The sequence below is a fragment of the Topomyia yanbarensis genome, chromosome 2, assembly GCF_030247195.1.
Source record: "Topomyia yanbarensis strain Yona2022 chromosome 2, ASM3024719v1, whole genome shotgun sequence".
Taxonomy (NCBI): Eukaryota; Metazoa; Arthropoda; class Insecta; order Diptera; family Culicidae; genus Topomyia; species Topomyia yanbarensis.
This window is the reverse complement of record NC_080671.1, coordinates 453,672,930-453,695,708: the sequence shown is the minus strand read 5'-3', so window position 1 is coordinate 453,695,708 and position 22,779 is coordinate 453,672,930. Positions and strand designations below refer to the sequence as shown.

Sequence of the window (22,779 nt, the reverse complement as noted above, 5' to 3'; positions counted from 1 at the left end):
GTACTACGATCTTTTTACACCACGAACCCTTCCTGTAAACTTTAAGTGCAGCAATTAAGCTAGTCGAATTGTTAATTGTGATTTGATTTTCACGTTTCACAATCCGTTGATCGACGCAGGTTCATTCGTATGCGCTCAACAAATATCAATCTAATATGTTATACTGCCTTTATCATTCAGAAGACGGAGAAGGAACATCAGACGGACGATATCTGTACCGATTTATCTGATACCTACATTTGGCCAACAACAATTTAAACTCGTACCAGGTAGTTTACGAAATGTAAGCTAAGATAGAAGACACTATCTCTGAAATATTCACCACTGTCTTAGGTGAACCCCAAGAAAACCAGCTTGGACCTCTCTTATTCCTGATCTATATCACTGACGTTAATCTGTCGTTGAGGTGTTTAAAGCTTTTCTATGTCGATGACTTCAAGTTATATTTCAGAATTTGTAGGCAAAATGAAACCTAGTTTCTTCGGGAGACTCTGAAACACATTTCATATATCATACTATGTTGCGTTTCGGCTTCGCCTCATCAGAAACCGACACTAACACATTGTCGGAATAGATTAGCGCCGGCTTGACGCAAATCCCTTAAAACTAAAACACACTATGTGTTTCAATCAAACGACTGATCAAACGTGATGTCCCGTTCGAGCAGAAGTTCTGTTTATGCCGATGAGACACAAGTGAAGCCGAAACTTGCCTTGGCTTAGCAGGCCTATGCGAAAGCACTATGCTATATTTCACCCTAAGGAGGAAAATTTGGTAAAAACCAAAATTTCTCACTAGGGTGAAAATTTGTTGGTAAAAACCAGTCTTTGTACAGGAGGGCACAAATCCTTATTTCATACTATGTTGCGTTTCGGCTTCGCCTCATCAGAAACCGACACTAACACATTGTCGGAATAGATTAGCGCCGGCTTGACGCAAATCCCTTAAAACTAAAACACACTATGTGTTTCAATCAAACGACTGATCAAACGTGATGTCCCGTTCGAGCAGAAGTTCTGTTTATGCCGATGAGACACAAGTGAAGCTGAAACTTGTCTTGGCTTAGCAGGCCTATGCGAAAGCACTATGCTATATTTCACCCTAAGGAGGAAAATTTGGTAAAAACCAAAATTTCTCACTAGGGTGAAAATTTGTTGGTAAAAACCAGTCTTTGTACAGGAGGGCACAAATCCTTATTTCATACTATGTTGCGTTTCGGCTTCGCCTCATCAGAAACCGACACTAACACATTGTCGGCATAGATTAGCGCCGGCTTGACGCAAATCCCTTAAAACTAAAACACACTATGTGTTTCACCAAATTTACCATGTTTTTTAGCAAATTTTGCTCCTTAGGGTGAAATATAGCATAGGACATTTCATATAGCAGAATTTCCCAAACCTGTCATATCTCAACGACACCCATGGATTTTGGTAGTAAGGTTCAGAATCGGGAGTTTCGTTTTGGAAGACTATGGTGTTCGTATTTCTCCACTGCAGAAAATTTTAATTTGCTGACCCATTCACCGCTAGGCACACGACATGGCATTTGAACGAATTGTGATGGTTTACACATCAAAAACAGCTTAATCTAAGCTTCGTTCATTAAGTATAAGAAACAGTTCAAATATGTTCAAACAAGCTATTGCGGTACAATTGTACGCGTCATGTCTGGTAATGTCATATGGCACACACACTCAATACTTAAGCCACACAATTTACTATTCAACTAATTCTAACCTATTCTTTGAACGCAATACTATAAAGAATTGGTTTACAAACTAGCTAAACAGTCCACCAAATAAAGTAAACCTGTTTAATGACGGCTAACGGCTGAGATTTTTTGTCTCACACATTGAGAAATCGCGATCTGTTTGTGAATGGCCCTGTTTTGTATGCATTCTGAGCGACGTTTACAAATGATAGTTTATTTGATAAGGCTATCTATATTATTTGTTAATGTTATACGTAACTTTGTGAAAAATATAAAATAAAAATTTTATTTCAATAAAATTTATTTTATTTTTATTGGTAACTAGTATTTATTAGCATTAGGAATGAAAAAACGACTGAGAATTCAACTGATGAAAACATTCCTCACCAGGAAATGCTTTACTTGTGCCTTAAATATACCTGAAAATTCTTATCAAAACTGAGATTTGCCGCTAACGTCACTCAAGACCATGACGCAAAATCAAAATGTATCTGGTAATAACAGTAGTTGAATGAGATACCTTTTTGTAGAAAGTATAAGTAAACACGAGTCGCAACAGTAAAGTTGTGATTTAAATCCACACTGAACAATCAAAAGTATCAATTCTTAAATCCACACTGAACAATCAAAAGTAGTTGTAGACAGGACCCTCAGGAACGACATACAGCTTGTATAGTAAACTCACATAATTACGAAAAAGATAATTATTGCTTCAAAACTGTGAGAATTTGAGCGCAGAATTTTCAATGATTTCAAGAGAAACCTCTATGCGCTGAAAGGAGGCTAAATTTCGAATCAAATATTTTTATCGCTTTTTATTACCTTATGACTTATAAAGAGACAAGTATACTTATTTGCATTCATTCTGCAATAAGGGGAAACAATTTAGCACTAGGTGGAGAACTAGCAAATTTTACTTATATTTACCGTATAGTGTAATGTTTCGGCCAATCGTATTTCTGATCGTGCCATTCAAATTTAACTCTAAATTTAATTTTTATTGGCGTTTTGTGGTATTGGCGTTTTAGTTATGTGTTGAATTAGTCCCTGGCTAGCGACAAAAAAAGCAAAAGTATCAACCATTCTCGCTGTGGATGAGTCGAACGAGTATTGCTCTCTTCAGCTAATATCTAGCAGGAGAAGTAAACAAGCAGGGCAGCGACATCGCGCAAAAAGCACACTCTAGTGTCTTCTAGGGTGGGCAGCTATGAATACGATAATTCATAATCACTGTCGCTAGAGAGAATCCAACTTAAGAGCACAGCTCATCTCCCTAGCTAACAGTTGAAAACGGCTGTAGAAGCAGCCAACGATAAGTCGAAGGGAGCTCGATTATTGTTGACCCGGACAGTCGGCAAAGAGCCCCCGCATTTCGCCAAGAACTGTAACAAAAATTGAAAAGGTGGTTTATCTAAATGGGAAAAAATTTGGATAAGACCAAATTTATTGTGCATAAGCACACAAGACCTTACATGAAGTATGGTTGAGAGCGATTCCAAAAAGCAGACTCTGCGGGTCAAACCCGGATAGGTGCTAACCCCAGTCTTTATACATGATTTATTAGAACAGCGGTTCTCAACCTTTTTCGTACCACGGACCTCTTGTAAACCACCCTGGCTTTTTGCAGACCCTCACGGTTTAACATCGATTTTGTATATTATCAATATATCATTTTCAGTCTGTCCGGAAACAAGACTTGAAATTTATATATCCACTCGGCAAAAATATCTTTCCTCGCGGATCCCCAGTAACGATTTCATGGTCTTCTAGGGGTCCACTGTATTGGGGCATGTAGTTGCAAGCTCGCCAGTTACGAACTGGAAACTATCTTTATAGCATAGTCTTTCTTTTTGATTCGCGCATATTTCACCCCAGATTCTCATTAATCAGCCAACCAGTACGCAAAATTGAAATCCAAATCACAGAATACCGCCCAATCAGCAAATATCCCTAAATCAGCTACGACTAAATACATAGACACTACCAAAGACGTCAGTAGTGTGAGGAGTTGTAAATATATCTTCGCCAAACAATCACAATTTCTGTGTGTACTAGCAACTTACATGAACAGGATCTAGTGTTTTTATTTTTGGGTAAATAAATAAAAGGACCGCGGCTCAGTTTAACTCATGCGACAAGTCGATGCGTAAAAATGTCCTTTCAATTAGGACTTGAGTATATCCATGACCTGTATTCTAGTTCAACTGATGATGGTACTGAAGAATACTAACCAATGCCAAGTAATAGTGAGTTCAGGGTATATCATTTCCTGTTCATCCAAGTTTTGTGAACTGCAAATTTGTTTAGGTTGTTCAATTTCGGTCGAGGGAATGCAATCTGCTGGCAGAGTTGACATACTTCCACTTCACCTTCACACTGTACTGTTGTGTTAGCGTATTACTGTTGTTTGAGCATAAAGAGGGTCGAAGCTAAAGATTAATGACCGATGGGATTGGGCCGACAAAACTCATTCACACAAATTTAACTACATTGATAGACAATGAGTAAAAATTCTTCTAACGGGTGAGTCAGAAGTAGCTGGATTAAACGGGAACACATTCTTTAGAAGGATGGAATTTTAAGTCAGGTTTAATTTAATTTTAAAAAAGTTTTACAGTTGACAGTTATGTAAAAAATAGTTTGAACAGCTAGGGGCCCCTCTTCCTCGAATGTTCGTACAATGCCTTTTACTGCTTTCGTCATGGTCTGGACGACATTAACATTTACCTTTTCTACACATCTTATAATCCTAGTACGGTTGATACAGCTAGCCAAACATTCCTCTTCACAAGCTGAGACAGAATTGACCTAAATGATTCGATTGGTCGAACTTGTGCTACATTAGGTGGATTATCCAATGGTGTTTCTTGCATGGCACGAAATGTCATTTTTGTAATGTTTTTGTAAAAAATCAATTATTTTTGGAAGCCTTGTTATAAAGGGCGAACACGAAATTATTGCGACACCGAAAATGTCATGCCAATTTTCTTATAATGTTTAAAATCAAACCAAAATTTTAGGGTAGTTTTATACATATATTTACTTCAAAAATCAAAAGAAAAGTAAATCGATGGAGCCTTGAGTGTAAAATTGAACGCATTTTCGCTTGATGCCCTCCATCAAAGTCTTTACAGTGTCATCCGGTACCAGTTTCTCAGTTTTTTTTCCATTTTCTTAACATGTCCTTCTCGTCTTTGACTGACTTCTTGCTCTTCCGAAGTTCCCGCTTCATTATTGCCTAGTACTGCTCCACCGGGCGCAGCTCCGGACAGTTTGGCGGATTCATGTCCTTTGGAACAAAATGGACAGAATTGGCCTCATACCACTCCAGGACACTTTTAGAATAGTGGCATGATTCCAAATCTGGCCAAAATAGTGGAGCTTCGTCATGCTGCTGCAAGAACGGCAAAAGGCGCTTCTCGAGGCACTCAGATTTGTAGATCTCGCCATTTACTGTGCCCTTTGTCACGAAAGGCTCACTCCTCAGTCCGCAAGAGCAGATGGCCTGCCAAATGAGATATTTTGAGGCGAACTTCGACATTTTCTTCTTCTTAAATTTGTCGTCCACATAGAACTTGCTCTTGCCGATGAAAAACTCCAACCCCGGAATTTGCTTAAAATCGGCTTTTATATACGTTTCGTCGTCCATCACACAGCAGCCATATTTTGTTAGCATCTTCTCGTAGACCTTCCGTGCCCGAGTTTTAGCCGTCGATTGTTGCAGCTTATCGCGGCTTCTGTACCTTGTATGTAGCTCCTTTGCCGTGGTCCAACGTCAACCGCTCCTGGAACCGCTTCAACACTCTGGAGACGGTTGAATGGTGAATGTTCAACATTTTTCCCAACTGCCGGTTCGACAGGTCAGGAAATTCCAGGTGGTTGGAAAGAATTTGTTCTCTCGACTCGCGTTGGTTCACCTCCATTTTAGTTGAATCGAAAAACACGACTTCGAGTTTGACAGCATGTAAACAATACACATCAATGAGAAACTGTGCAAAATTTGGTTGATTTTTACCCAATGGTAAAAAAGTTATGCCCTGTTGAATGTGTCGCAATAATTTCGTGTTCGCCCTTTACTTAAAACACTTTTTAGTCAGGTTTCCTCCTGTTATCAACTATTTGATGGACAATGTACTCTACTGAGACAAATGTCTTCCGTTTAATTTCACTATAACTATAATTAAAAAAACAGTTGCTAGTATTTCGACTACGACGTATAGTCTTCTTCAGTGTTCATATCAGTCTGATGAGCATTGAAGAAGACTATACTGCCGTGATACGCATAACAGTCCCACCTGCATAGGAAACCCATAGCAAATGGGACTGTTATGCGGATCACGGCAGTATACGTCATAGTCGAAATACTAGTATCTGTTTGATGGTGAAAAGCAACCGTTTTTCATTAATATTATAATGGAATTAAACGAAAGACATCTGTCTTAAGAGGGTTAATTGTCACATAACACTAAGTCGCTTAAAAAATTTTGATATTTAAAGAAACTGTTGTGTGATGTGCTTTCCTCTCAAGCGAAAAATGTTTGATCACCTCTGATTAGGAGTGCTGGCCAAACATCTCGAACACATGTTCCCGGAGATAGTTTTGTTTATTCTCTTTCATCTTGATTAACCGAAAACAACTCACCAATTTTGAAAGATGACAGGTGGGTAAACAAAAATATCAGCGCGGGTTGTCTTTTTCTCAGACGCCTAGAATTAACAGTGACTCGAATTTAGTCCATTTAAGGAACGAGTTTTTTCACCATGCTATGTTTCACCCTAAGGAGGAAAATTTGGTAAACACCAAAATTTCTCACTCGGGTGAAAATTTGTTGGTAAAACCAGTCTTTGCACTTGAGGGTACAAATCCTTATTTCTTACACAGTTGCGTTTCGGCTTCGCCTCATCAGAAACCGACATTAACTTTTTGTCGGAATAGATTAGCACCGGCTCGGACGGGACATCACGTTTGATCAGTCGTTCGATTGAAACACAAAGTGTGTTTTAGTTTTAAGGGATTTGCGTCATGCCGGCGCTAATCTATTCCGACAAAAAGTTACAAGTTTTTCAATTTTTCAATCATCCAATTGATTTGAAAAATAAAACTATTGGCATCCCTGTCGAGGTGCTGTTAATTTCTATGTTGGAATCTGTGGTTCCACAAAAAGTAGTAAGGGGAATTAACCGGTTGTGGGCCCTAATTCCTATTGCAGCTATAACATTTGACCAAATCAATATTTAAGCACACATATGTTATCTATGGAAAGCTAGAGACCTTGGCTAACTGCTATTGCTGAGAGAATTTATTTGATTCCTAACAATAAATTTTGCCAATGACACAGGCATGCGAAGAGTTATGGAACGGACCGATAACTAAATGGTAATAGGGCTTTTCAAAATCAGGGGTGATTTTTCGCATTTCTAAACGAAAGATTTAGCTATGGAATTTGCATTTAGATTTCTTCTCATCAGAATCCGTCACTAACTTAGTGACAGGACTAAGCTAGCTCCAAAAACGGAGACATTAATTATGTTCCTGACCAAACTCCTAATCAAGCGTGATGTCCCGCAAGAAGTGTCACTAAGTTAGTGTCGGATTCTAATGAGACGAAGTCGAAACGCAAACTCCACAACTAATTTAGTTGTAGGTTTTGTGCCATAAAGGCGCAAATGTGTTTTAAAGAGTTTTCTCGTTAGCGAGAAAAAAGATTTTTGCCAAAATTTTTATCTACTAAGGAGAAATAAAGCATAGTGCATCTAAACGAAAGGCTTGTATATAAAGCTTTTACGAAAAAGTAGTATCAACTTGGATGCGTAATGGTGCCCTAGGTTTCCGAAGAAGTTTGCAATATTTTGTGATTACTACGCGCAGAAAAATTAAGCATATTTAAACTAAAAATATGTGTTATTGAATCCTTTAAATTTATGGTTTATTATTATAAGCAACAAACTTATTGGTCTGAAAATATTTCTTTATTGCAATAACAATAAATTTGTGCTTTCAATAAAAACATTTTTTAATTTCAGTAATTTTGTTTTAATTTCAATAAAATATTTATTAAAAAACTAACAATAACTTATTTTTATTGAAACAATAAATAAATTTTATTGAATTCAATAAATAAATATTATTGTCTCCCGACCAATTATTTTATTTATTGAATTTAATCCACATTTTTATGGAACCTACAAACCTTTTTTCTGCGTGAATAAGTTGATAAAATTCGGGATACATGAAACCGAGAGTATATACATTAAATGTTAATCAACAAACTAAACTGTTGAGATTGTATTGCTTACGCATTGGTAAAAAAATTCGCTCAAATGCAAATCTCCGATGATACAAACGCAAACATGCCGTCGCTAGTGAGAAACGTGTGAATTGGTCACTTTGTAAAGTTTACACCTACCTGCTTGATCTGGATGTTTCCGATTTCCGCACAGATATTATTGTGCTACTCTGCCAAGTACGGCTTATCATTTTCTTTAATGATGATGTCTCATTTTCGCTCGGATTCTACCCGTAACTTTACTGCTTATTCCATTCTCTATGCAATTGAGCCGGCTTAATGTTTGTTTACCTACCTACACTGGCAAAGGGGGCTCACCCCGTACAGGGAGTTTCCAGAATCTGGGAACGAACGGGTATCCGAGAGCTAAAAATTTATTATGAATTCGTAATGCATGAACGCTTTCTGTTTTTTCCATTCTATTGCTAATAAAGAGACAAAACCTGACATGAAATTCCAGTAAACCTTAGGGGCGGTGATTTTTAACGTCACAATGTTTGCTGGCTTAAATTTAAACAACTTTGTTTGGAGGGAAATGATTCCGAGTCTATTCTTACAGATGGATTTCCGGTCCTTATAATTATTTACTCGAATTTTGGACTCAAGAACTGAATAAGAAAACTGAGCGTACTCACAATATTGTGACACCCTGTTTGATAAGCTAGCTGGATGGATGGAAATATACACGAGAAGAACGTCACGTTGTCTTCGCTCACTCGTAAATAGCTGTGTACGTACGCACGTACACTCAGGAAAGGAACGAATTATTGTTTACCATTTTGGCTACGGGTACTAGCCGGGCAAACTATTAGTACAGGACGCATCGGCCCGCTCCGTTCAAATGTGATACAACCAGCGAAGGAATCACATCGCGGTGCCTGTTCAACTGGTAGATTGCTGATAATCAGCGAGTAATTTTCTTGAATCAAGAATCAAAGTAATAAGTTCAGTGACTTTCGTTTGTGTGGAAAGTGATGAAAGACTAAGTGCTTTGCAGTAGTGAGATTTTTGTAATTGAAAGTTTATCCCGAAGCTTGTAGAGAACTCAGATGGGGCTCCGTTTCCTGCTATTTTCCAGTGCTAACCACCGCAGCGATGGAGCGGTGGATCGTTCTAAAGCCAACGGAAAGAAAGTAAATATGAAAGGTTTACTAGTTAGATAAAACGCACTTCGCAGATGGGTATACTACCTGGGAGAGCGCGACCTTGTTAAAAGTGCAATGAACTGAACTCAGATAGAACACAATTTGCTTTTGAAACTACGTTCTGGTGACTACAATTTTTTTTTAATTGTAGTTTTAAAACGTGCAAAAAGCAAAAAAAAATCTTAAGCGAGAAATTTTAATGGTTTCAACTTTGAAAAGCTGACATAGTAGCAGTTCAAGCTAGGTGGTTAAGGATAATTATAAAATAAAAGATTGTAAGACGTTATCAGCAAATTTCAATACTTGGATCTAAAAAAACCCAAATCGTTCAATTTTTATTGATGGAATCACATTTTAATTAGATAGCATTCGCTATCGATATATTTGCCCATTCGTTGGTGCATTTCAATGTGTGCGTTGTTGCATTTCAACTGAAAACGAGAACGTGACCGGGTGCATGGGTTTCTGCTCGATGAAAATTTAGGCAAGAATCTCAAATGTGTTAATAGCTCTACGCCCTCTGTGGCATTTAGTTAGAGGTCGTAGAAAGATTAATCAAAAATTTATAAAAAAAAATCGTATTTGAATAGTTTAAAAATTACAGTTTGTCATTTCTACAAATGACAATCCTTCATTGTCCCAAATATAGGCTTGTGTTTTTTTCCTGCAAGTCTAATCTTTATAAAATAATCCGCTCGATTAGATAACTGTTTTAAAAGATAAATTTCAATAATTTTTAGCCAAATGGCTTTGTTAGCCTTTCAAACATTTTTAGAGCCTGATACACATTTATTAACTCAAGCTATATTAATGTCAAGTTGTTTATAACTGCTTTGAGTGGGTTACTATTATTAGTATTGTTTTTTCTTATTTGCGGCTATATCCGGTATAGATCATTTGATGTTTTATCGAAATTGGCTTACAACTTCACGAAGAAGTCCCGTTTGAAGCATCTGAATATTTCTGCTATGTGAAACACTAAAAAGTTTCCATTCCGAGCTAATAATTACAGTATAAACTACAATGTTCGATGGATTGCAAAACCTACTACTGTTCAGTGTGTAAGCAAAAAGTCACCAATCGATAAGACGATCAGATGAACCGGTTAATCTCGCGAAAATTTAAACAACCCGACATTCGAACAATAACAATCTTGTTAAACAGAAAAGCGTTGTTAAACGTTATAAAAACCAGATCCGCGACCCTTTGACACCTTGACGTTATAAAATCTAAACAATCTTTGCGCAACATTGTCTATCGCTGGTTTAGCAACGTTAAAACTTTCCATACAGTATTCCACATCTGGACGGCGCCGACTAGTATACATATTGACTAATCACAGGCTATACGTGATCAGCCAAGGGGAACAAGGGTTCGTAGACTGATTACTGATAGTAAAGCGTCTGGATTGTTTATTGAAACCACGAAGTAACAGCTGTTGGTCGTGCGTAAGAACCGGTGTTTCTGATGCATTGACGTATGCAATGGGCCCTTGCAGCTCCAATACGGCTGTTGATGGGAGGTCCTTATCAAGCTACTTCTCGATGCGTGACTTTTTATATGAGTGCATGTGCCCTGCGGTTAACCAATCTAATCAATTTTTCTTATTATCTCTTTCTATCTTTAGAACATGGAAGGTTCTGGCGATGGATCACCACAATCGTCGATGTGCATGGTGAAGGCGGCTGAGCTCTTTCCGAAGCCAGTGCTCGAGAAGGAAGAAGATAAATTATCCGTACGCTTCGCCGAATGTAAGTACTTTACTTTTGCCCCATATTTTCCCACAAATGTATTCCTAAAATTTTACACAATTGACAAAAACCAGTGGCCGGTGAATCTGTCAAATATCTCGGTCAAACCGACGACGGTGTACTAGCACTGTCCAACTACCGATTGTTCCTGCTTAAAAACTCAACCGGAGCGGAGACTTCCGTTCCACTAGGGTTAATAGAGTCCACACAGGTTCGCGACCTGTTTCATCTGATCGTCAACTGCAAGGATGCCAGCACAGTAAAGTAAGTTTTTTTTTGTCAAATCTCCGTTCAATATTGTAAGCATTCCATACTTTCCCTATACTACCAACTCGAACTATCTAGATGCTCCTTCCTAACATCGGAACAGTGCTCCGAATGGCAGCGACGGATATCGCTCTCGATCGGTGTCCCCGAGACGCTCGAATCACTGTTCGCCTTTCCATTCCACGCGTGGGCCTCGGAATCGCCGACGCTCAACCAGGATAACGAATGGTACGGTCGGTTGCAACGTGTCGGAAACTACGACGATGATTTCCGGAAAGAGGTCGACCGGTTGCAGTTTGATCTGCAGGGCGCTTGGCGAATTAGTCATGTCAACGCAGAGTTCAAACTGTGTCCTTCATATCCTAGACTGTTGCTAGTACCGGCGTGCATATCGGACGACACACTGCAGAATGTAGCCAGTTTCCGAAGTTCGCGACGAATCCCAGCCGTTGTTTGGAGACACGAGCGAACCGGAGCGGTGATCGCCCGTTGCAGCCAGCCGGAGGTCGGTTGGCTTGGCTGGAGAAACTCCAAAGATGAACAACTGCTGAAAGCTCTCTCCGATGCTTGTGCGTTCGATCGTGGTACTCAGGGTTCGCGAACGCGACACAACTCAACGGCATCCAGCGAAAGCAGTCCACCTAGTCCCGAGGGAAGCCACGAAGAGGTGGACATGGATGAACCCAAAAAGATCCTGATTGTCGATGCACGATCATATACTTCGGCAGTAACGAACCGTGCCCGAGGAGGCGGCTGTGAATGCCCCGAGTACTACCCAAGTGCGGAGATTCAGTTCATGAGCCTTGGAAATATTCACGTAATTCGTAAAAGTTTCCATGCTCTGCGACAGCTCTGCTCTTCGCAGTCCGATATACCAAAGTAAGTTTGCTTTCACATTGTTTTAAACCTTTCCTATCGCCACTAACCCATACCGAATTTACAGTTGGTTAAGTCTTCTGGAGCGTACAATGTGGCTTCAACACATGTCAGGACTGCTGGCCGCTTCAATGGTCGTATGTCATGCAATCGAACGAAGTGGGCGTCCCGTACTAGTACACTGTTCCGACGGATGGGACCGCACTCCTCAGATCGTAGCAACTGCTCAGCTTTGCCTGGATCCATACTACCGTACGATCGAAGGTTTCCGGGTTCTGGTGGAGCGAGAATGGCTAAGTTTTGGACACAAATTTGCCGATCGTTGTGGGCATGGGCCAGGCTCCGACGAAACCAACGAACGTTGCCCGGTATTCCTACAGTGGTTAGATTGTGTTCATCAAATCCACCAACAATTTCCATGTAGTTTTGAGTTCGACATGGGTTACCTGGTAAGTCTTTTCGACGGAACTCACCACAAAGAAAAATGCCTACATTTTTTTTTTCAATTCCTTTTTCAGATCAAACTGGCCCAGCATTCTCACTCTTGCTTGTTCGGATCTTTCTTGTGCAACACGGTGAAAGAACGGCTGGAGAACAGCGTTCCTGATCGAACCTTCTCCGTTTGGCCCTTCATCTCTGGGCCAATGTACAAGAATCACCTGTATGTGCCGAACAGGGAACGAGTTCTCTGGCCTGCACACAGTGTGCGAGATTTGAGACTGTGGACTGAAGTTTACCTGGGCAGTTGGGGTGGGAACCAAAGCTCGGCGGACTATCCTGTGAATGGTGACGGTGTTGGCGGGCAGGAACTTGGTGGCTCAATGACAAAAACCCGTTCCTACGGAGATCTTATGACCGGAGTGAACGCAGGTGGATTAACCAGGAGATCGAGCGACCCTAACATGACCGTCGATTCTAGGTACGATCATAATTCACATCGATTAACACTTTCAGTGACCATAATAATTTTTTTTTTCACTTTCCACAGTATTCTTGCCGGATCGCTAAACCTATCCGCGGAGAACTCGATCGATTCGAACCTGTCGTCGGATCGGGAAATATCACCCGATCTGATAGACCACCACACTAGCTCGCTTGCGATGATCCAGCACACTACCCAGAAGCTGCAAAGTCTAACTCAGGAGCTGAACCAGTCCGACGAGGAACTGGAACAAAACATCAAAAACACGAAACGGGGTCCGATCGACCAGTGTTCGTCGATCGCCAGCGAAATTATTGCGTCTAGTCTTTTTATTAATGGAAATAGTGATAGTTACAATTTTAAGCCAATTGTTCCTGAACAGCCAACCGCGACTGTCGTTCCTCAGTCGAGCACACCACCCCCGGCGATCCAAAGGCATCATCTGGTGGACGAGATCGACGAGAACACATCACGGATTGTCAAAATCGAGAGCTATCTTGATGATGTGGCCGATGGACGACGCAACGCAGTTCGGGTCGCCAAACCAATTCCCGCTACCGACGTGATCGGTCTCGGTTCGACTGATATGATGGAGAGTGTAGACTTGAGCGGTAATTTAGACAGCATTTTAAAATATATCAAGCACTTTCTTCGACGGCACATCTAGGCGATGGTGGTGGTTGTGGAACGGGCTATCAGTTGTCTGGTATGAGCGTCCAATTTCTGGCGTCTCAGAGTCGCTCATGCACGGGGAAGAGGTTCTTCCGGCTAAGCAAGCTCTGTGCTCTGTTCTGAGCACACAGCCAGCAAAGTAAAACATGGCGATGACTCTTTGACCCGGCACTCGCACCAATGAGTGTGATAGTTTAGGTTGATAAGAGCACTCTGTCGGGTATATTTCTTGTGAGAAAAAACGTACAAATTGCTCGATTATTGTCTATTTCTGTCCCATCATGCTGGTTATCAATTGAACGTGGAAGGGTGGGAAGGATTTCAGCTTGTGTTACGTTCGCTTATTACACGCGTTATGGAAGGAGATATTATAGCCTTCTAACCGTAGGATCATTGTCATACAATGGTAACTACTCACTGCATTTACTGATTCAATCAAGAATTATTATTCAATTCAATTATTTTGACAACTTTATAACGAAAGCATATCAATTGTAATTAGAAAGATAAATAAAAACTTTATCGCATAGAAAACAAAACTGCACTGAAAGAAAATATCCTATCAAACAATCATCATTAGCTTTTCTCGTAGTACAAGCCAATTGAAATTTGGAGTTGCATCCAGTTGTCAATTTCGCACAACGGATTCTGTGTCACTTGAACATTCTATTGCAAATTACTTCCAAAGCGACTCATTAAGTCATTTTTATATAGGTTTTATTTTATATGTTTGAGTTTACGAAATATGATGATATCTAATGAAACTTTCAAATCAGTGGTTTTCAATCGGCTGTGAATTTTGTTTACCTGACGTATTAGAAATGAAATAAAGTATTTACATGTTTTTAGTTGGAAATGTTGAATAAATTTATCCCGTTGTTCAGCATGAAAGGTTGACCAGTTTCATTGATGATTGAAAGACGACTCCAAATTACAAACGCTTAGATAAATTTAAATTTCAGTTTTTTTTAATAATTGGATATAGTGTGGAAAAAAATCTTGGAAATCCGGGAATTTCAGGATATTTAATTTGATCTGGGAAAATCTAGGAAAATCTTTTAAGGGAATCTACATTCACTACAATGAAGAACTTTAAATCAATTTTGATTTATGTTTTATAAAGTAAAGCTGTAAACCAAACTTTTTTGCTCCCCACGAAAGGTTTTCTGCTAGAGAATATCTAAATTTAATCACTCTATCTATAACTTCCAACAATAACATAAATATCGATTATGTGGAAACCAGATAGTGGGCGGGTATTGCGTGGTTGGTAAATCAATTACATTGTAGGTAACTCATACTGGTTCGATCCCCGAATACCCGAAAATAGAAACGCATGACCCTAAGGTTAAAACCTTTATAATCGAAACAAATGCAATCCAGATAGATATTTCAGCGGTCTTATGATTCTCCTGACGGTAAGGCCTACGTAGAGACTTGATGTGTTTTGCAATATTTTATTTCACAAACTTTCCATGCTTAGCTTTACTGAGCCGCGAGTCTTTCTATATTTATAACGTTGAAACACAAATTTTGTTGGATAGTGTTAGGAATACAAGCATATTGATGTAAAATATTCTTACGGCCAATAAATAACGATTCCCTATATTGGAACATAAGCAACATACTGCTCCAAAGCTCATTGCAAATCATAAAAAAATTGGATTATAATGTTTCTAAAAAGAACACTCGTTAAGTTATGCTATATTACAGTAAAATTCGTTGTATCGGCGAGCCTCAGTTGTAGCAGTTTTTTACAAATCTTTGGTGTCGGGAACGCTCTTCTCATACACTAGCTATCGAGATATTTCCCAGCGCTCAGTTAATTCTCAGCGCAATTCCGCTCACATTGAATAGCAAAGCTATATTCTGCTACTGGAACAAAGATACTGATTAGGTAATCATTGATAATTTAGCTGATGATGTTCAAAACTGTTTGTTGGGATGGATACAGTGAATGGATTTTTCATGGGGATACTGTTTAAGGTTTCCGCATGTTTCATCTGGTTATAAAACTGACGCCTCGAAATCTCGCCTTGATATGTACATAATGTGGTCTGATAACGCCTCCGATTTGGTATTGTATGCTCAACTAAAGAAGGTATTAGTATCACGTATTGCAGCTTGTTAATCACAATAATGTTTTCTTTCTCGGCCAAACAATCAAACGCTAGCAGTGCAGAATTTCGTGTATGATGGAACTGTTTAAAGGTCCGAAATCATCTAGACCAATTAACCAACAGAACAGGTCATCAGATAAATACTCTAGTTACAATTGAGCTTTTATCGTAGTTTTATAGCCTCTCATAAAACTTAGGTTGCATTTGTAGCGTGCTATGAATCCTCAATTGTTAGTTGGGTATAACTTTGCCTTATCCCACATCAGATCTAGACGATATTGTCGATTGCTTTATTACTCTGCGCATTGCTGGCTGTGCATATTAACAGCTCGTACGTGTAAATGCGTTTTGGAAAGCACAAAATCTCATTTCAAACGGCGACTTGGTGGAAGATACAAGTGCTTATCTGCCATTCAAACATTTTTTTTTTCAAATTATAATCCCTATTTTAGAGTTTCAATGAAAGTACTAATGATTTCGTATAAACCCATGTTCATGCCCAACTTTTTTCTCGTGCGTATAGGGTTTCAAAACAATTTTTCCTTGAAAACGGTGGGCTCAAGAAAACACGAAAACTGCGTAGAAAACGAAGACGGACACAGTTAAATTGATATGTTTTATCAGTTCTCAATAATATTACAAAACAATGATGTTCTTGCCTAAACCAAAAATTATAGCTGTTTAAAAATGTTGTTGTTTACACACAACATGGGCATGAAGGGGTTAATAGCGAATTCAATCTGAATAATGGTTGCGAAGCTGAATACGTGACCCAAGAAATTGTTTATGGAAATGCTCCTACCAATATGAATTCAATTATTTAATCTTTGGCATATTACAAACTATGATTACCACGATCCTATGACCAATCAACCTCAGACTGCTTATGAGAAAATTCCTTTGGATCGTTCCATCCCATCTGCCAATTTTCTCGTTTGAAAACTACTTATTTAGGTCGCCACAAACAATTTAATAGCACGTAACCATCAACAGTGGTTACGACCTTCTTCACTGAGACTTCGAATAAAATTGTAAATGTTGCAATGTTACTTACTTAAATAATGAAATCGACTCAGAAATCCATCCATCAGCACCACGGAGATGATTGTAAGAATGGATATTGGTTCTGGTTTCACTCCATTCAGGTAATGTGACCTTGAAAGCATGTTTTTATCTAAGGGGCTGTTTATAAACAACGTAAACTCATAGGGGGGACGGGGGGGGGGGGGGGGTTCTGGCAATTTCGGTCTACGTGGTTTATGAACGGTTCCTAAAGGTATATTTTGTGTGTTTCGAATTCATCTCGTCAGTAACTAACACCTTATCTAAAGGTTTAGTTAGTCTTCGAACATACATTGAGATGCCGCAATCTTGTTCGGATTTGAGGTATTGGTAATTGCTGCGATGCTTACAAAAGTAAAATTATGGAAGATACGGTGCTTTTACCAAAAATGCAATACATTTGTAAACTCAATCAATTTACAATATAAAAGCGTTCCATTTCTTTTCTGAAAATTTATTAGAAGGTCTAGAAAATCAAGGAATTACATTTGCGGAAATGTGTTGATGCCCTGTGGATAGCCAGTTGTTGAGAAGATCGGTGATAAAACAATTTTAAAATTCATAATAAATGTAATACATTCAAATTCATTTCAACAAATATTGGGCCCTATTCTCACAGTCACGTCACCTAGCGATTAGAAGAAAATTTCTTTCTTAATGACGTGACTGTGAGAATGAGACCCATTATCCTGAAATGAGAGAACAAAGTCTTGTTTGGGCTCTTGCTAGAATATTTAGATAAAAAATAACAAGGCGTTTTCTGGGCTACTCGAAGCGTTTGATTCCCAGAACTCTGCTTTTCGCTCCGGCTATGAAAAGCAGAGTTCCGTTCCCTTCAAACCAGAGGTGGGAAAAAACCGGTTTAGTACCGGTGCGGTAAACCAAATTTCCACACGATTTTTTGTTTCCTTTACATCGTGTGCGGTCTTTTGTTGTTTCTTGGTTGTGTTTCAACGAGACACGAAAACCAAACCGAGTTTCGTTTACACAGTACCGTGGTTTGGTTTTGATTTTCGTTTACCGGTGCACGAGTATGGAACGAAACACGAGAATAGCGAAACCAAACTTCGGCTGTGTTGCGGTTGTGTATTCGGGTTGATGTTTATCGGCTATGCTAGTGCTGCCAGCTTTTTTATTAGAAATTTAGTGCAAATTTATTTTAGATATAATATCACGTAAAAGTGGGTTAAAATATTCTTTTAGATCCGAAATGGTATATTTATCAAAACTTAAGGCAAAAGCGGGTCAAATATCATTTAGCGCAAAAATTGTTCGACAAAATTTTCAGAGCAAGAATGGTATAGAATATTAACCCATTTTTGCGGTATGAAAATAATACATAGGTTCATAACAGGCGTTCAGAATATTTCTTATTCGGACTTGTGAACAGAAATCGTAAGATTTTGGATCCGTATTGGTCAGCAGACACCGAAAATTGACCGTTACCGCCATTTTGAAATCCAAAATAGCGACTTCCGGTTCCCACAAAATAGTGAGAACCACAATCAATATGGGTGTCATTTGAAAGGATATGGTCAGCAGACGCCGAAAATTGACCATTACCGCCATTTTGAAATCCAAGATGGCGACTTCCGGTTATCACAAAATAGTGAGAAATACCATCAACATGGGTGTCATTTGAAAGGATATGGTCAGTAGACACCGAAAACTTACGATTGCCACCATTTTGAAATCCAAGATGGCGACTTCCGGTTCCCACAAAATAGCGAGAAACACCATCAATATGGGTATCATTTGAAAGGATATGGTCAGCAGACACCGAAAATTGATCGTTAGCGCCATCTTGAAATCCAAGATGGCGACTTCCGGTTATCACAAAATAGTGAGAACCACCATCAATATGGGTGTCATTTGAAAGGATATGGTCAGCAGACACCGAAAATTGACCATTAGCGCCATTTTGAAATCCAAAATGGCGACTTCCGGTTACCACAAAATAGTGAGAACCACCATCAATATGGGTGTCATTTGAAAGGATATGATCAGCAGACACCGAAAACTTACGATTGCCGCCATTTTGACATCCAAGATGGCGACTTCCGGTCACCACAAAATAGTGAGAACCACCATCAATATGGGTGTCATTTTAAAAAATATGGTCAGCAGGCACCGAAAATTAACCATTAGCGCCATTTTGAAATCCAAGATGGCGACTTCCGGTTACCACAAAACAGTGAGAACCACCGCCAACATAGATATTTGAAAGGATATGGTCAGCAGACACCAATAATAGACATTTACCGCCATTTTGAAATCCAAGATGGCGAATTCTAGTTACCACACAACCATCAATATGTGTGTCATTTGAAAGGATATGGTGAGCAGACACCGAAAATTGGCCATTACCGCCATTTTGAAATCCAAGATGGTGACTTCCGGTTACCACAAATAGTGAGAACCACCATCAATATGGATGTCATTTGAAAAAGGTGGTCATTTGAAAAGGGTTTTATATCTTATTTGAATTACTATATGATACCGCGAGAATTGTTGCTTTTTCTCTTCTTTCAATAACATTTAGATACGATACATTATATTTTTGTTATTGATTTATTGAAGCTTTCAAAAAATGTTTAAAGATATCTACAGAAGTTACAGCCACGTCTTCTGTCAAAATGTTTTTGCCTATACCTAGGATGATGAGTTTATATCGCTTTTCTGTTTTATTGGCACACACGATCCTTATATCGAATGTTTTTATCACTAAGACATCTGACAACATGCTTCTGTAGGTACTTTCAAAGAACGGGCAGATCCCACTGGGTTTGCGCCTACTGAACGGCAGGGGGTTAGTTGGATATTTTGGTGGGTGAGAAGATTGAGTTATGGTAGAGCAGTTGCAGTTTTGATTTGTTCTCAAAAAGTTGCGAAGCTAATCCGAAGCAATCCTTGGTTGTCAAACAAAAAATAAGGCCATTTGGCCAAAAGAAAGTACTGATTGGTATTAATTTTTATAGCATGTTTACAAGCATTAATATTTTGTATCTACGCTTGATTTGATTGATTAGATTGATTAGATTGATTAGATTGATTTGATTGATTTGATTGATTTGATTGATTTGATTGATTTAATTGATTTGATTGATTTGATTGATTTGATTGATTTGATTGATTTGATTGATTTGATTGATTTGATTGATTTGATTGATTTAATTATTTTGATTGATTTGATTGATTTGATTGATTTGATTGATTTGATTGATTTGATTGATTTGATTGATTTGATTGATTTGATTGATTTGATTGATTTGATTGATTTGATTGATTTGATTGATTTGATTGATTTGATTGATTTGATTGATTTGATTGATTTGATTGATTTGATTGATTTGATTGATTTGATTGATTTGATTGATTTGGTTGATTTGATTGATTTGATTGATTTGATTGATTGTTTTCAATTTGATTGATTTCATAGTTTTCATTGATTTGATTGATTTCATAGTTTTCATTGATTGCATTGATTGCATTAATTTCATTGATTTGATTGATTTGATTGATTACATTGATTACATTGATTGCATTGATCGCATTGATTTCATTGATTTTATTGATGTTATTGTTTTTATTGATTTCTTTGACGTCATTAATTTCAATTTCAACATTTTTACATTAACATCAACGGCTTTCCCGAATCAAACATATCTACATTTCTCGGTTTCATACGATTATTCGCCAAGAAAGATAGCCATTTTGAATTTCGTGTCCTTCATCTTGGTTTTTAATATGGTAACGAACATCAATTGTGAAACGTTAACAATCGCCCAGAGCCTAACATATTGCCTCATCGACTCTCAACAACTAACCTTATTCAATTCAGTTGTGCAGTTGTTTATTCGGCAGCACTGCACATGAATTTACTGCCTCTTCTTTCTACCGTAGTACCGCGTACAGAAAAAACCAGGTTCGGTTTTCTAAAACCGAACCGATACCACTGTTTAGAATACATTAACACGAGTTGAAACTTGTGCACACATGTAAACGGTTCTGAGTGACTCGGTTTGGTTTTTAAAACCGACACTCGGTCGTGGTTGTGATTTCGTTTACCGTGTGAACGAAATCAAAACCGCACACGATGTGGATCACTCGTTTACACGTGTTGAGACTTTGAGCACCATACCATTGAATATACGTACCGGTTGGTTTTCTTACCCACCTCTGCTTCAAACATACACCTACGAATGATACTATAAGCAAATATTCAGCAGATTAGTCATTCCACGCGAAATTATCAAGGCACGCACAATCGACCTTCATGAATTTCAATAATTCCTTGGGGAATTGTTCACCTAGGATCAATATAAAAAGATCCAGATTTTTGTGTCGAAGGAAAAACCCCTTGGTTCCCTTTTTGACAAATTGTCAAACACCTTGATATTCTTTTGATTATATCTCCGGTACTATTCACTGTAGAATCATCCGCTAGATGTTCTTTGAAGGAAATCGCTCAAGGAATTCAGAAAACATATCTGCCAAAAATGCGTTTTTTATTTAAATAGTAAAAGCATTATTTTTCTCGTAATACAGTTTTAGCTTATGCCGAGATACACCGCTTCAAATCAAAAAACACCCAATTTCTCATACAAAATCGCAGGCGCACAACGACATAGAACCAATTTGAGTATACTAAGATCACACAATTTATCATGAAGTAGAAGGGATACGGTGAGAAACTGCATTTTTGATCAGGTTCGAAACGAAACTGACAGCGGTTGGTGTCAGAACCCGACTCAAGCAAAAACGGCATAAGGCATTCTGTATCAGAGGTGAATGGCGACATACTCTGACCTCTTGTTGCACAATAATACAGCTCTGCCAACCAGTCCCAAGAGACTAAGAATCTCCTTCCAGCAATAAAATTTAACCATTTGAATAGCACAATTTGCAACACTCGTTAAGGACAACAACAAAAAATTTATTCAAAGTAACTAAATCAAAGGAGCTTGACATAGAAAATGATTTAAAAATTGATAACCCTTAGTCCTAAAACTCAGGTTCTTCAGAAAAAAAAACTGTTTATTATGAGAATCTCTAAAACTTTGTCGAAGAAATCAATTTTCTATCTCTATCTATCTATTGCTATAAAAAGTTATTGTTTCTAGTTCAATCATAGTAACCCATGCTTTTTTCTCTCAGGTTGTGGGGAATATACATACGAACAATTCCTCCAAAAACACCCTGTAAATATATTGGATTGTTTGACCTTCATTTAATTAAGTTTACGTTTCCGAGCACTGTGCGTCCATTTCACAAGTCAAAAGTTTTTTTGTAAAATATATTAATTTAAGGTGGTAACTCCTACTGGATTTCGCCCTGGCAGAGATTTAAGGACATTGCGGAGGAACCTTAACAACTGCAGCTTCCAGGGTGACATAATTACAGTACCCGCATATAATAAAGATCAATAAACTCTGGCTATTCTTATGGCAAATCCAAGGCTCCTGTTGGCTTCTGCTATTAGATGAAAATAGTGATCTCTGAAAAAAACAATTGATACTCTCAAGTGATATCCTAGAAAAGTAGAACTCGACAGAATTAAGATTTATCTACGCCTTGAAGTTAGAAAAAAGCATTTGGATACACCGAGAGTCAACCGTCACTTCTTTCGCCTCTGAAGGGTTCAAGGATGGTATACAAACCGATGCAATCAACAACGTTCTGTCCGCCTTTGATAACATCATTCTCGACATCACCATTGCAAATCTAGACAAACCGGGATTCTACGGATTACTCCTTCGTTGTTTCCCTAAGTGCTAATATAGGAAACGAATACTCTGAAGTGTTTGCAGTTACATCTAGTATCCCACAAGGAAGTCATCTTGGATCACTCATCTTCCTACTTTATTTCAAAGATGTAAAATACAAACTGAGAGGACCGCGGCTGTCATACGCGGATGTCCTCAACATCTTCAACTGTATTAGAAGTTTGGAGGACCATTTCTT

General features: G+C 38.5%; 1 protein-coding gene across 7 annotated transcripts in view; it reads left to right on the top strand.

Moving 5' to 3' along the window:
- LOC131685847 (myotubularin-related protein 4) overlaps positions 1-22,779 on the top strand; it is a 96,680-nt gene that overhangs the window by 57,422 nt on the left and 16,479 nt on the right. For 4 of the 7 annotated variants that reach the window (XM_058969840.1, XM_058969841.1, XM_058969842.1 and 1 more), the window contains 6 exons: positions 10,773-10,896; positions 10,971-11,160; positions 11,242-12,042; positions 12,107-12,488; positions 12,558-12,958; positions 13,028-13,572. In XM_058969840.1, coding sequence (XP_058825823.1) covers positions 10,776-10,896; positions 10,971-11,160; positions 11,242-12,042; positions 12,107-12,488; positions 12,558-12,958; positions 13,028-13,572 — 2,440 coding nt within the window. In that variant the 5' untranslated portion in view covers positions 10,773-10,775. Of the gene's footprint in view, positions 1-8,841; positions 9,134-10,772; positions 10,897-10,970; positions 11,161-11,241; positions 12,043-12,106; positions 12,489-12,557; positions 12,959-13,027; positions 13,573-22,779 lie in introns of those variants that run through there. The other 3 variants (XM_058969839.1, XM_058969838.1, XM_058969844.1) reach the window with 2 other exon arrangements.